Below are 14159 nucleotides of genomic sequence, written 5' to 3'. Positions count from 1 at the left end.
ACACACTACTAACACACACTACTATCACACACTACTAACACACTACTAACACACTACTATCACACACTACTAGCACACTACTATCACACACTACTAACACACACTACTAACACACTACTATCACACACTACTAACACACTACTAACACACTACTATCACACACTACTAGCACACTACTAACACACTACTATCACACACTACTAGCACACTACTAACACACACTACTAACACACTACTATCACACACTACTAACACACTACTAACACACTACTATCACACACTACTAGCACACTACTAACACACTACTAACACACTACTAACACACTACTATCACACACTACTAACACACTACTATCACACACTACTAACACACTACTAACACACACTACTAACAAACTACTATCACACACTACTAACACACTACTAACACACTACTAACACACACTACTAACACACACTACTACTACACACTACTATCACACACTACTAGCACACTACTATCACACACTACTAACACACTACTAACACACTACTATCACACACTACTAACACACTACTATCACACACTACTAACACACTACTATCACACACTACTAGCACACTACTATCACACACTACTACACACACTACTAACACACTACTATCACACACTACTAGCACACTACTATCACACACTACTAACACACTAACACACTACTATCACACACTACTACACACTACTAACACTACTAACACACACTACTAACACACTACTAACACACACTACTAACACACTACTATCACACACTACTAACACACTACTATCACACTACTAACACACTACTAACACACACTACTAACACACTACTAACACACTACTAACACACACTACTAACACACTACTAACACACACTACTAACACACACTACTAACACACTACTAACACACACTACTAACACACTACTAACACACACTACTAACACACACTACTATCACACTACTAACACACACTACTAACACACTACTATCACACACTACTAACACACTACTAACACACTACTATCACACACTACTAGCACACTACTAACACACTACTAACACACACTACTAACACACTACTAACACACTACTATCACACACTACTAACACACACTACTATCACACTACTAACACACACTACTAACACACTACTAGCACACTACTAACACACTACTATCACACTACTAACACACTACTAACACACACTACTAACACACTACTAACACACTACTATCACACACTACTAACACACACTACTATCACACTACTAACACACACTACTAACACACTACTAACACACTACTAACACACACAACACACTAACACACACTACTATCACACTACTAACACACACTACTAACACACTACTATCACACACTACTAACACACTACTAACACACACTACTAACACACTACTAATACACACTACTAACACACTACTAACACACACTACTAACACACTACTATCACACACTACTAACACACACTACTAACACACTACTAACACACACTACTATCACACACTACTAACACACTACTAACACACACTACTAACACACACTACTAATACACACTACTAACACACTACTAACACACACTACTAACACACACTACTAACACACACTACTATCACACTACTAACACACACTACTAACACACTACCAACACACACTAACACACTACTATCACACACTACTAACACACTACTAACACACTACTATCACACACTACTAACACACTACTAATACACACTACTAACACACACTACCAACACACTACCAACACACATCACCCAGAGCATGAACACATGGAGGATGCTTCATGTTCTCAGGATGACTCGTTAAACATTTCTGCAGCGTGTTTTAAACAGAACACTAGACGTGTCACAGTGATTTCCTTCCTACCAGACAGCAGGGTTCCACCCCAGTCATCTCTTAGTGGCGCCTCCTACAGCTGATGACGCAGTTGTAAAAAGTCCTCGTTGGTTTGTGGAGAATATTTCAGAGTTTAACAGCAACCTTTTTTTAATTACAAAACTCATATTTTACTTTTCCTCACTGCACATTTGTGTCGACTCGGTTGGATTTTTGTAGCTCACAGACATTTAACTCAGGTGTGTCCAGACTGAACATCAGCTGGTTTCAGCGTCTTTCAGCTCATTGTTTTGGTTTTACAGCACAGAACTTTATTATCTTAGTTCACGCTCACAGCAGGCAGCTATTTTCAGAAGCTCTTATAAACCCGCTGTAGACCAGCTGCTCACACACACACACACACACACACACACACACACACACACACACACACACACACACACACACACACACACACACACACACACACACACACACACACACACACACACACACACACACACAGTTAGTGTCGATCTAAACAGAGCCGTATGTAGCAGAAACAGCTACAGAGTGACGCTTCATCAGGCGAAAACAAAACCACAATCAGTCTCGTCAGTAGACTCTTATGTAACGTATGTAATGTTTACTACTCCAGGAAGTAGTCCGACCCTTAGCAACCACCTAGCAACAGAGAGGATTTCTAGTCTCCAACTGAATAAATACAGAACATAGAAACACTAAACTGATCAGCTAGCTCAGTCTGGTTGGAACAAAGATGTCTGATTAACAAAGATATCTGATGAACAAAGATATCTGATGAACAAAGATATCTGATGAACAAAGATATCTGAAGAACAAAGATATCTGATGAATTAAGATATCTGAGGAACAAAGATATCTGATGAACAAAGATATCTGAGGAACAAAGATATCTGAGGAACAAAGATATCTGAGGAACAAAGATATCTGATGAACAAAGATATCTGAGAAACAAAGATATCTGATGAACAAAGATATCTGAAGAACAAAGATATCTGATGAACAAAAATGTCTGATGAACAAAGATATCTGATGAACAAAGATATCTGAAGAACAAAGATATCCATGTTCTCATGTGTTTTTAACATTTTAGCTCCGTGTCATGTGTTCAAACCAAACCGGTCCAGCTAGCCTCCTCTAGGATTGTAAGTGCGTGACTATCCGTGGTGTTACGGTACGGGTGCTCGGAGCGACCAAAAAGGACCAAAAGAGACCCGACTTCACCAAATGGGTCATTTAATAGAACTAAAACATGTAGAAACTACATTATATTACATATTATATGAAACTCTATTCTAATTCTATATTCACATTGAGGAGGTGGAGTGATGTTTGTAGTGATGAACAGGATGTGATGTCATGATGATTTGAGCATGTTGACCAATCAGATCTCTGGGGCGGAGCTACTGGTTGTATGATGGATGATAATGCTGCTCTGTGTCTGTAGGATGTTCAACATAGACGTGAACTGTCTGTTATAATATGAGTGTTGTGTTTTGAGCTGTAACCACAGAAACATTTTCAACACGTGTCAACGCCTCAGATAGATTCAGTTTAGTTCAGATAAACACTTAAAACGTGTTCAGTCTAAACACACCTTGAGAGTCTGTGACATCACCAACATGAAGGCGGTCTGTGGAGCTCGTATGTCATGTGACAGGAAGTGTTGTCGTTTCCTGTGTTGACTGTCAACAGGCAGTGACACTGCTGCCACTCAGTCCTCCAAAGGAGGGCACCAGCGTGCCCCCCCGCCCGCCCCTCCCCCAGTACTACGACTCCTCGGAGCGCCCCCCTCACGTGCCCCCCCACCCCTCACAACCCGGCGGCCGGCTGCCCCCCCACACTCACCGCCCTGAAGACCGCAAGGCCGGCTCCAGGAACGGATCGCACAGCGTAAGACCAGCTGGCCGCGATCATGCCCCGCCCACCACCACCACCACCAACCCCCCCCCACCCCCACCCCTCTCCACCACACACACCCCATCCATCACTGAACCGCTGCATCTGATGGACGCTCCGCCTTCATTTTTATCATTTTCACTCCTCTCCATCCTCAAAGAGTTCATATTTATAGAAGTGACTCATAATTCTGATTCATGTAATTCACAGGTTATTATGCTCCTGGTTTTTGACAGCGTTTCTATTTGACATTTGTTTGGGATCTCATTTAGAGACTAGTTTTATTTCTATAGTACTAAATCATTGCATCGCTCATTCCAAAGCACTTCACACTGTAAAGTCAAGACCTGATAATATTATAGAGAGAAACCCACCAGTTCAGGGAGGCCGTTTGTGACCGTGGTGAGGAAACACTCCCTCAAACCTTTCCTCAGCACCGAGCCTGTCTGTGTTCCTGACTGCTGAGAAACTGTGGTAATTGTTCCTCCTCGTCCTCCCAGCAGGCTCCAGACTACCGGCTGTACAAGAGCGAGCCTGAGCTGACCACCGTGAAGGAGGAGGTGGACGAGGCCAACACGGAGGACAAGGACAAGACGGAGACGTCCGCTGAGAGTAAAGACACGGCAGCCTCTAAAGGTACAGACGGATGCCCAGGCTGTGATATTCACTGTTGCCTGGATACGGTCTCCTCAGCAGGACCTGCTGTAGGAACGTTCACATCGCAGTGATCAGCTTTATTCTCACAAAAAACAAGGAAACATCCAAACAGATCAAAAGTCAGCAAATCTTTAAATCTCATTTTCTCCACTGTTGGACATCGTTCGACTTTTCACCTACTAACAAGCATGATGTCATCGGGCTTCTTCAAACAGTTGGGTTGTTTGGGATCAAAATTAAATACAAATGATGGAAATATGTTTGTCGGTAAGTAGTCCTAGATTATGTCCACGACTCGGCAGAGATGTTGCAGACTAAACCTGCACCAATCACAGCCTGCCGTAAGGAAAATGGAAATAAGTGGAACCAGTTGAAAAAAACATGGATTAGTGTTGCTGTATGAGATCAAAGCGATGATCAGCGATGTTGCTCCTGAATTCCTTTTGCTTTGTGTCTTTGTGTCTTTGTGTCTTCGTGTCTTCGTGTCTTCGGTGAACTGGAGCGTCACGACATCCCGGCTGCAGCGTGTGTTCGTCAGTGTGGAAGTGACCTCGTTCCCGTCCGTCTCTGTCTCCCACAGCTCCCCCTTACCCGGTGGGCATCGTCCCTCCCAGGACCAAATCTCCCATGAGCCCCCCCGAGTCCTCCACCATCGCCTCCTACGTCACCCTGAGGAAGACCAAGAGACCTGATTCCAGATGTGTAAGTCTCGCATTCAGCATCAACACGCACACAAAACACGATTGTGATGAAATGAAGCGCTTCCTGAAACAGCCTGAAGGACAGCTCCTTCGTTCAGTACTAAATCTGCTCCTCCAACATGGCGGCTCACATCTCTGCCTTAGCAGGTAGTTCTGTCACTGTAGCAACCGTTTCCACACACATCACATGTTCGCAAGAGTCGCCTGACAGAAGAGTTTCTTCCCCTGAGATTCACTTCCTGTCTTCTCACCTCAGAGCTGAAAGTTCTTCTTTCAATATTTGTTCTTTTTTCTTGTCACGACAATTCACAAAATAAGAGCCTTTCATGTGTCGCTCTTTAGCTGTTGCACTCCAGCTGTTGTCCTGCTCCTGGCGTGGAATATACAAACTTAAATAAAATAAGCAGCAGCTAAAATGCACATTACAAGAAATCCCGTTTATTTACGCGCTCACACGGAGATCCAGGAGTCTTTATCAAGTATCTGAGACTTATATTTCACAATACTGTAAAGATCAAAGCCTCTACATAAGTCACATTCATTTACAGTTGATTTTATTTGTGAAAGCTTGAATATATCTGATAATCAACACCATAAACTATTAAAACAAAATATCCAACTGTAGAAACAAGAGAGGAACTATGAGAAAACGGCTGAAATGGAAATAATATAAACCCTAACCGGAGGATGGAGAAGAAAACTTCAAATCAGGATAGTGCAGGACGGTACTGATAATTGCAGAAATAACACTTCCTCCACAGATATTTCACAATAAAAGCCTTCCAGTGCTCTAGAAGGCAGATGTCTGGATTTTAATGTGAAAAATCTGCAGGAAGTGAATCTAACCCTAAAAAAGTAATCACAGGGGAAATTCACTAATGAATTGTGACTTCTAAAATATTAGGGAAAAAGAACTACGACCTTTATTTTGACAGCCAAGCAAGTGAGTGGCGCAGATATTTCAGAATAAAAGCCTCCCTCTGCCTCACAGGTTATGATTGTAATGTACTGTACACCCTGACCGTGAAAAATCACCAGGAATCATCCTCTGAGGAGAGTTTCCTCTGAGAGGCTGTTGCTTTGCTCAGGCAGTGGACAAAGGAAAAAAACAAATATCAAATAGTGTATACGTTAATTTAGGGCTCATTTAGGGCTTCATAGATCAGAGCAAAGCTTTAAAGTCACTTCTTTAATGGTTAGGTTTTGGAGTGATATTGTAAAGCTCATTGGTTCTGCTCAGGATACGGCAGCTCAGTTGGTTTATTGAATTGATTCATCAGGAACACGTTAAAGAAACTTCAGCCGCTGTTCCTGAATCTTCCTGACAGATAAAGCTACAGATTTTCTCTGATGATTGAAGGATGTTTCAGTGCCGCTGCCGATGTGTGCATTAATAACTTCCATGTTTTTGATTGGTCAGTGATGGAGACGCTGAGCTCTGAACATCCAGAGATTTGTTTCCTTCAAGCAGTTGAACAGTGAATCTGATTTGACTGCTTTTCCACCAGAGAGGTTGTGGTTAACTGATTCTGTTCTGAAACTGTGGAGCGATGGTTCCACCTGGTGAACCAGCATCTCAACCGGTTTGTACTAGACCATCTGTCACCATGACAACAAACTTTTATTTAATAGCAAATGAAGGTTCAGAAAGAAGATGGCAGATCGTTTTGTTTACCTGCTGGCTTTAACCTTATGTTTAATAGAGGCACCTGAACTAGTTATTAATGCCCAGTTCATGCAAAATGAATGGTATGTTCATAGTTTTTAATCTGAGAGCATCATTTTATTTAAGATACACTAACTGGTGACATCACCACAGTTCATGCTTCAGATCTGAATATTATGTGGTTTCAAACAAGAGTAAACTTTTAGTTTTTTAAATAAAGCATAGGTTTGCACACCAGAACAGAGGTGGGTCTGCAGTGGTGGACATGTTTTTGTCAGTTAATGACATCCAAAGACAGTAAGATACTCAGTGTGATGTCATGTTCATAGCAGCAGCAGCTGATCTTCTCCTCATAGACTCTCAGTTTAATGGAAAGATAACAGCGAGCTTTTCCCCGTGCAGGACCGGCCGAGGAGCGCGGTGGATCAGATCGGGTTGGCGGAGCGGGAGGTGGGCAGGGCGAGGATGAGCGTGGAGGAGCAGCTGGAGAGGATACGGAGGAACCAGGAGGCCTCGTCGCTCCGAGAGAAGAGGAGAGAAACACCGTCCCGCTCGCCCTCCTTCAACAAAGACAACCCGCTGGTCGTCCTGCAGGTGGCGTCACACACCGTGGAGAGGGCTGCTGTTCCCCTGTTCTTTAGGCTTTCAAACCTGAAAACATTTTCACTCTGGCAGCTAATTCCAGTGTGTGTGTGTGTGTGTGTGTGTGTGTGTGTGTGTGTGTGTGTGTGTGTGTGTGTGTGTGTGTGTGTGTGTGTGTGTGTGTGTGTGTGTGTGTGTGTGTGTGTGTGTGTGTGTGTGTGTGTGTGTGTGTGTGTGTGTGTGTGTGTGTGTGTGTGTGTGTGTGTGCAGAGGGCCCAGGCGGAGGGGGTGTGTGCGGACCCCCTGGAGCTGGAGGCGGCCCTGCAGCAGCTGAAGGTGTCTCACATGGAGCCGAGCAGGACGGCGGCACCACAGGTTCATCATGTTCCCATGTTTTATATCACAGCTTCATTCAGTCAGTCATCAACCACGTCCACCGGAGCAGACCTGAACATTATGTTTTTAACAGAAACAAATGTAAACTTAAAGCAAAATACTAAAACCTGCAAATTCATTTTAATGCAAATACTGTATGCAACCCCAATATTTTTACATCTATATGACATATGTACAAATACTAGTAATATGTGTTGCATGAGTTCAGTGCTATTAACTGCGGGGCCACTCAAACTGCGGCCCGAGGGCCAAATATGATGCCTGGCAACTAAGTGATGTGATAAATGCTTCACTCCGGTTCACCTGTCCCTCGAAGACTGGAGTTAAATAAATGATACAAACATGGCTTAATAATTCAGAGTAACCATTAACCAGCTGACTGATGTGTGTGTGTTCAAAAATTCAATCTGAAACGGTCACAGTATCATTTGAGAAACTCTCAGTTTCAGTTTGAGATGACTGACAGCCGGGTGGATCATCAGGGCTGCGAGTTAAACTGCTGCACAGTGAAACACTGTCAGGGGAAAAGGCCTGTTTCAAACAAGGATGTCGTATTTTGGTTATCAAGAATGGTAATTCATGTACAATATATATGACAAAATAAGGCAATGTTAATTCTGTTATTAATTTCTTCTAAAAAAAAAAATCAATACAAGTGTCATTAAACTATCGGACCAATAAGCAGTATGATAAGAGTAGCAGGTTGTTTTGATTGGTTCATCAACAGATTCATACTGTAAATGTTCATCCAGTATTTTTCTGTCTGAAATAGATTATGAATGATTAGTTTATTCCATTTACTAATGTATAGATTAGCATTAAGAGTTTTTTCATCAGTGTTAAACTGCTTATAATCTTTATATATAAAGTAGATACTATAATGTATAACATCCCACCACCAGTGAGTTTTAAAGCCTCGTGCACTTGCAGTGAGGCTGTTGTGAAGTTGTGAAGATGACGTGCTTCTGTCTGAACCTGCAGGAGGTGCAGAGAGCAGAGGAGGTGAAACATGCCGAGCATCAGGAGGAGGACGCGACCCTGCAGAGTGTGAAGGAGCCTGAGACCAACAGCATCGACAGCGAGGTACTGTGGAGGAATACTTTTAATTAAATAAGAGGATTTCAGATGTGTTCAGTTCTTCCAAACGTCCACAGTGAAAAGTGGTCGTCACAGAGACGACGCCCACTTTCAGAGCGTCTCTATAGGATGATTTTCACACACTTCCTCTCATATAAAGTAACACAAACAGTTCAAACCCCTCCACCCTGCAGGTCCCTGTGCTGCGACCAGCTTTCATCAAAGGCTGCACAGTGTGGTACATTCACTAAAGACGCTGACAAGTTTCTACTGTGAATAAAACGGATGCATCGTTGTTTATTTTTGTGGTTTCAATTATTTATTTTTATTTCAGTTGAGCATTTTTAGGACGTTTTTTTTTTTTTTTCCAGTTGAAATTAGCCAGGGCTTAAGTAACAAATGAGACAACTACAATCCTCCAACAGCCCCAGGGTGCAGTATCAGATCCTCCTTATCGACATCACAAAGGTGAAGGAGGAGGAGAGGTTTGATGAAGCTATTACAGAGTAATCAGCTTCAATAAGTAAGAACTCAGTATGTTTGATTGTTGTTTCCATAATTATATAATGTAAAGGGTTATATAGGTTTTTTGGGGGTTTTAAGTTGAAGGATGTCCCGTGTTATCAGTGGTGCAAGATGTAGTCAGGAGTTTTACTAAAGTAAAAGTAGGAACACGACACTGTAGAAATACTCTGTTACAACCAACATCATCCATCAGTGATGTCATCACCCATCAACCATCAGTGATGTCATCGTTGGTTCATGAACGTTATGAATCCTCCAGTTCAGATTCTGTCCGTCACCATCTTGTTAGTTCGGAGCGGTTCGGAGCAGGAAGTGACCATATTTGGACGAGCTGGGGGAGGAGCCAGAGGTGGAGCTGACCGATCTGATCGGAAACCTGACGATACTACGTCCCGCCCACCGATAGCTGTAACCTGACTGCACCACAGGCCTGTCAATCAAACAGACACGCCCCCAAAAACAGGTCTTCTTGAATCTTCTTTTCTAATGAATGAGGGATTATTTTCAGATGGACCTCCAGAAAACTAATAAGAAGGAGTGACTTTAGCTAACAACACCGAGATAACTGATGAACACATTTTATTCACTTTGGATTTGATGACAGAAGTTGAATGGGAGTCTATGGAGCCGGAGGCTTTTTGGAGCCGACCTCTAGTGGCACTCGCTGGTATTGCAGCTGAAGACACTTCTGGATCAGAACCATTTTACAGACCTGAAGCTACGAACTATTTTAGAAACAGTCTGTGGTTACAACTGAAAGTCATTCATTCAAAATCTGACTGCGAAAAGTATGAGCATCAAATAAAGTATGTCTTATGCAGAGCGGCTCATTTCAGTGCAATAAATTTAAATATATTATTAGATCATAACTATGGATGCATTTATGTGTAAATCACTTTAATTTTGCACCTGTTTAAAGTAGAGATACTTTGTTACATGTATTCTCCATCAAAATAAAGTACTCAAGTAAAGTGCAGTACCTCAGACATACTGAAAAGGGGGTACTTGAATAAATGTAATCTCTTACTTTCCACCGTGGCAGCTGAATAAATGAGAAAATAATAGTTAATAACTCCCGCCCAGCTCTCCCTGTTAATCCAGCTCTGTCTGTTTACAGCCGTAAACATCCTTTGTGAGTGTGAGTGTAATCCGGGACAACAACAGAGCGTTTATGGAGGAACGCAGGTCGGGTTCATCTCCTGGATTCAGGAGTGCTGACTGAGTGTGGGCTGCCCTCACAGCAGACTGTTCCTCCACAGAGGGAGAAACACCGACTCATGCTGCCATTCATGCATTCATTCATTCATTCACTCATTCACTCATTCACTCACTCATGAATTAATTCACTCATTCATTCACTCATTCATCCATTCCCTCGCTCATTCATTCACTCATTCATCATTCCCTCATTCCCTCATTCACTCATTCATTCACTCATTCACTCACTCATGAATTCATTCATTCATTCAGGGTTTCATTGATTTATTTATTTGGTAGTTTTCTCATTTGTTCTTTTAACTGACTAATTTCCTTCTGTTTTTATTTGATCACTTTCAAATATGTTATGAAACATATTTTCACTGTTTTTCAGTATCTGTTTACATATTTATATACACATAAGTGTTGTAATAATAATGTCATTATAGAAAAGTTTCATCAACAGGCAGCAAACATAGAAACTTTTTTTTGCTTTTCATAAATAAAAAGAGGAGTTACTTTGATTGAAATCTTTTCCTCAATAAAACACTTCGGCCTGTAAACTCTGTTTTTAATGTATGTGCGTGTGTGTGTGTGTGTGTGTGTGTGTGTGTGTGTGTGTGTGTGTGTGTGTGTGTGTGTGTGTGTGTGTGTGTGTGTGTGTGTGTGTGTGTGTGTGTGTGTGTGTGTCAGCTGTGTGAGAGCCAGAGGGTGGTGATCCTAGACCTGCACACGGAGCCTCAGCGGGTGGAGATCGTGAACTTTCAGCCCTTCGAGGATGATGAAAGCAGAGAGCAAGATGTGACCAGCTCACCCACCAACACCACCACAGAGAGCAGGTGGGAGGAGCTCACAGAGCAGGTGGGAGGAGCTCACAAAGAGCAGGTGGGAGGAGCTCACAGAGAGCAGGTGGGAGGAGCTCACAGAGAGCAGGTGGGAGGAGCTCACAAAGAGCAGGTGGGAGGAGCTCACAAAGAGCAGGTGGGAGGAGCTCACAGAGAGCAGGTGGGAGGAGCTCACAGAGAGCAGGTGGGAGGAGCTCACAAAGAGCAGGTGGGAGGAGCTCACAGAGAGCAGGTGGGAGGAGCTCTCAGTTCACATGTTGGTCAGACAAATGTTATTAAGTGCTATTTAAAGTACTTTTTGATTCACTACACGTGAGTCATAAAACACTTCCATCAACTCAACCGACTCACGCTTCCTGGAAAGAATCTCTACATTTCTCCTCAGCAGCTCTGGAGAAACACAAACAGGTCAATTTAGTATTTAATAAAGTGTAACATGGACCGATACTAGCTGGATTTAACTCAGCAGGACTTCTGATGCTTCTCATCAGCCAACCTTTGGAAGATACTTCTGCAGCTAATGAGGCCTGTGCATGTTTTTATACATTATTGTTCGACTATGTTCATTTTAAAATATCTTATAGCTCATCATGAATTTCCTTTTACATCCTATTTACCCTGTTATTTGTAGATTTGGACTGTGTAAATATATAAAGTTAATGTCTCTGTGCTCTTTTGTAACTATAATAATAATAATAATAATAATTTAATATATTTAATTGGAGGTTGAAAATTAGTCTTTTAGTTTGATAAAGTTGCCTCAACAACTCTGTGATGGAGAAAGTGTGAAATGATACGGGAACAGAACATAAAACAAAAAATTATGAATATTGATATCAGACTAGATCCTGTGTGTTCATACCTAAGCATTGTTTAATAGTTGTTTGGAAAATGATTCATGGATGAAAAGACTTTTACTAAACTTAAGTCAGTGGACTCAAAAAGTAAAAGAAGTGAACACGGTGGAGTGAATGGAAGTTGAACTGCAGCTCAACATGAACTCTTCTCTGTAAAGATGAAAGTATGAAAAGCTTCAACCAATGTCAGCAATCACTGATGTTTGATGTTTGATGGAGAGTCGGGATCTTTGCCGTCTGTGATGAGTTTGGAGCCACAAGCTGCTGTTCATCAGTAAACCTGCAGATGCAGCGTGACCCGCTCGGCTTCTTCTACCTGCAGCTTCCAGACTCCGGAGCCGGAGACGCCGAGCCCAGAGCCCAAAGAGGAGGAGACGGAGGTGACGCAGCCAACGAGCCGGGGGGAGGAGGACCTGGAGAAGAGCCTGGATTCATACAACCAGCTGACCGCCGAGGACAAGAAACACAACAACAACAACAACATGCTGGCTTGTAAGTAAAAAGTCACCCTTCAAAACCACCTGTTGTCAAACCTGAGAGAAGCTCTCAGACACCTGATCGGCTTTTTAAAACGCTTGAAGATGCTCTGACTCTGGAAAGTTACGTTGTCTCACAGTTTCTCAGGATATTTAACATTTAACATATTAATATTCAACAAGTTGCATATTCTCCTCTAGAAAAACACACCTGACCGTGTACAATACGGCTGTGAAAGAACATTTAGATCATCATGTAGGGAAACAGTTATTTATAGATGATAGCTGGAACAGTTAATTTAATAATAATAATATATGTAATTCATTCTCTGAAGATTTGTGGGACTTTAAATTCCAAACATCAGTATTTCTGACATCTTGAGTACAGCCCTGCACACGTTGGTCTATATAAGGCAGATAAAAGTGTTTGTACACTGGGTGTTTTTTGATTTGGCTATACATATATATATATAAAAAAAAAAATGAAAGGCAATAATTAGTGGATTTTCAGGGATTCCCTCACCAGAATTAAATCCATTACTAATTTCAAAAAGCTATGAAAAATGCAACTTTTATATAAATAATACATTTGTACATTTAATACACATGTTGGTGAACTTTGGACTGGCTAGCTGTTTCCCTCTGCTTCCAGTCTTTATGCTAAGCTATGTTAATCACGTTCTAACTACAGACTGTATGTAGAAATGGATGTTGTCTCTGGGTCTGAAAAGTGAAGCGATGCAGAAGTACCTCAGACTGTAATACCACTGAGGGCCTCTAGGGGCTCGTCAAAACAACCACTCCATCAAAAAGCTCCATAGACTTCCATGTAAAACTCTGTTGATCATTTTTTTTTCTTCAAAAACAGAGTCTGGTTTGATTGACATGTCTGGGGTCAGGTTTCCTGTATCGGTGGGTGGGGCATAGTGTCCTTTGATTCCCAGTCAGATCCACCCTTTTGCTCCGCCCCAGCTCGCCCAAATATGGCCATTTCTGGATGTTCCTGTGTCTGTGTCCCTGTGTGTCCCTGTGTGTGTGTGTGTGTGTGTGTGTGTCCCTGTGTATGTGTCTGTGTGTGTGTCTGTGTGTGTCCCTGTGTGTGTCCCTGTGTGTGTCCCTGTGTATGTCCCTGTGTGTGTCCCTGTGTGTGTCCCTGTGTGTGTCCCTGTGTGTGTCCCTGTGTGTGTCCCTGTGTGTGTCCCTGTGTGTCCCTGTGTGTGTCCCTGTGTGTGTCCCTGTGTGTGTCCCTGTGTGTGTCCCTGTGTATGTCCCTGTGTGTGTCCCTGTGTGTGTCCCTGTGTGTGTCCCTGTGTATGTCCCTGTGTGTGTCCCTGTGTATGTCCCTGTGTGTGTCCCTGTGTGTGTCCC

The 14159-nt window shown here is 42.4% G+C and overlaps 1 protein-coding gene across 1 annotated transcript; it reads left to right on the top strand.

Annotated features, from left to right (window-relative positions):
* The first annotated feature begins 3330 nt into the window (after positions 1 to 3330).
* Positions 3331 to 12837, top strand: LOC138615160 (pleckstrin homology domain-containing family A member 5-like). The gene is made up of 9 exons (XM_069688782.1): positions 3331 to 3356; positions 3542 to 3806; positions 4316 to 4448; positions 5050 to 5171; positions 7239 to 7430; positions 7689 to 7793; positions 8796 to 8897; positions 11307 to 11452; positions 12638 to 12837. The coding sequence occupies exons 1-9, from the start codon at positions 3331 to 3333 to the stop codon at positions 12813 to 12815; spliced, it is 1269 nt and encodes a 422-aa protein (XP_069544883.1). The 3' UTR covers positions 12816 to 12837.
* The last annotated feature ends 1322 nt before the right edge of the window (positions 12838 to 14159 follow it).

Source organism: Brachyistius frenatus, unplaced genomic scaffold (genome assembly GCF_029030835.1).
Source record: "Brachyistius frenatus isolate BFR_SWC_R1_liver_20210118 unplaced genomic scaffold, ASM2903083v1 Contig_733, whole genome shotgun sequence".
Classification (NCBI taxonomy): domain Eukaryota; kingdom Metazoa; phylum Chordata; class Actinopteri; family Embiotocidae; genus Brachyistius; species Brachyistius frenatus.
The sequence above is the reverse complement of the archived record's forward strand: the minus strand, read 5'-3'. Positions and strand labels throughout refer to the sequence as shown.

Bases quoted from the DNA above. Each gene is read 5' to 3' on its own strand.
- LOC138615160 (XM_069688782.1), top strand. From the start codon at position 3,331: ATGGATGATAATGCTGCTCTGTGTCT. The intron at 3,357-3,541 runs GTAGGATGTTCA...ACCAACATGAAG, and splicing joins GATAATGCTGCTCTGTGTCT to GCGGTCTGTGGAGCTCGTAT. The intron at 7,431-7,688 runs GTGGCGTCACAC...GTGTGTGTGCAG, and splicing joins ACCCGCTGGTCGTCCTGCAG to AGGGCCCAGGCGGAGGGGGT.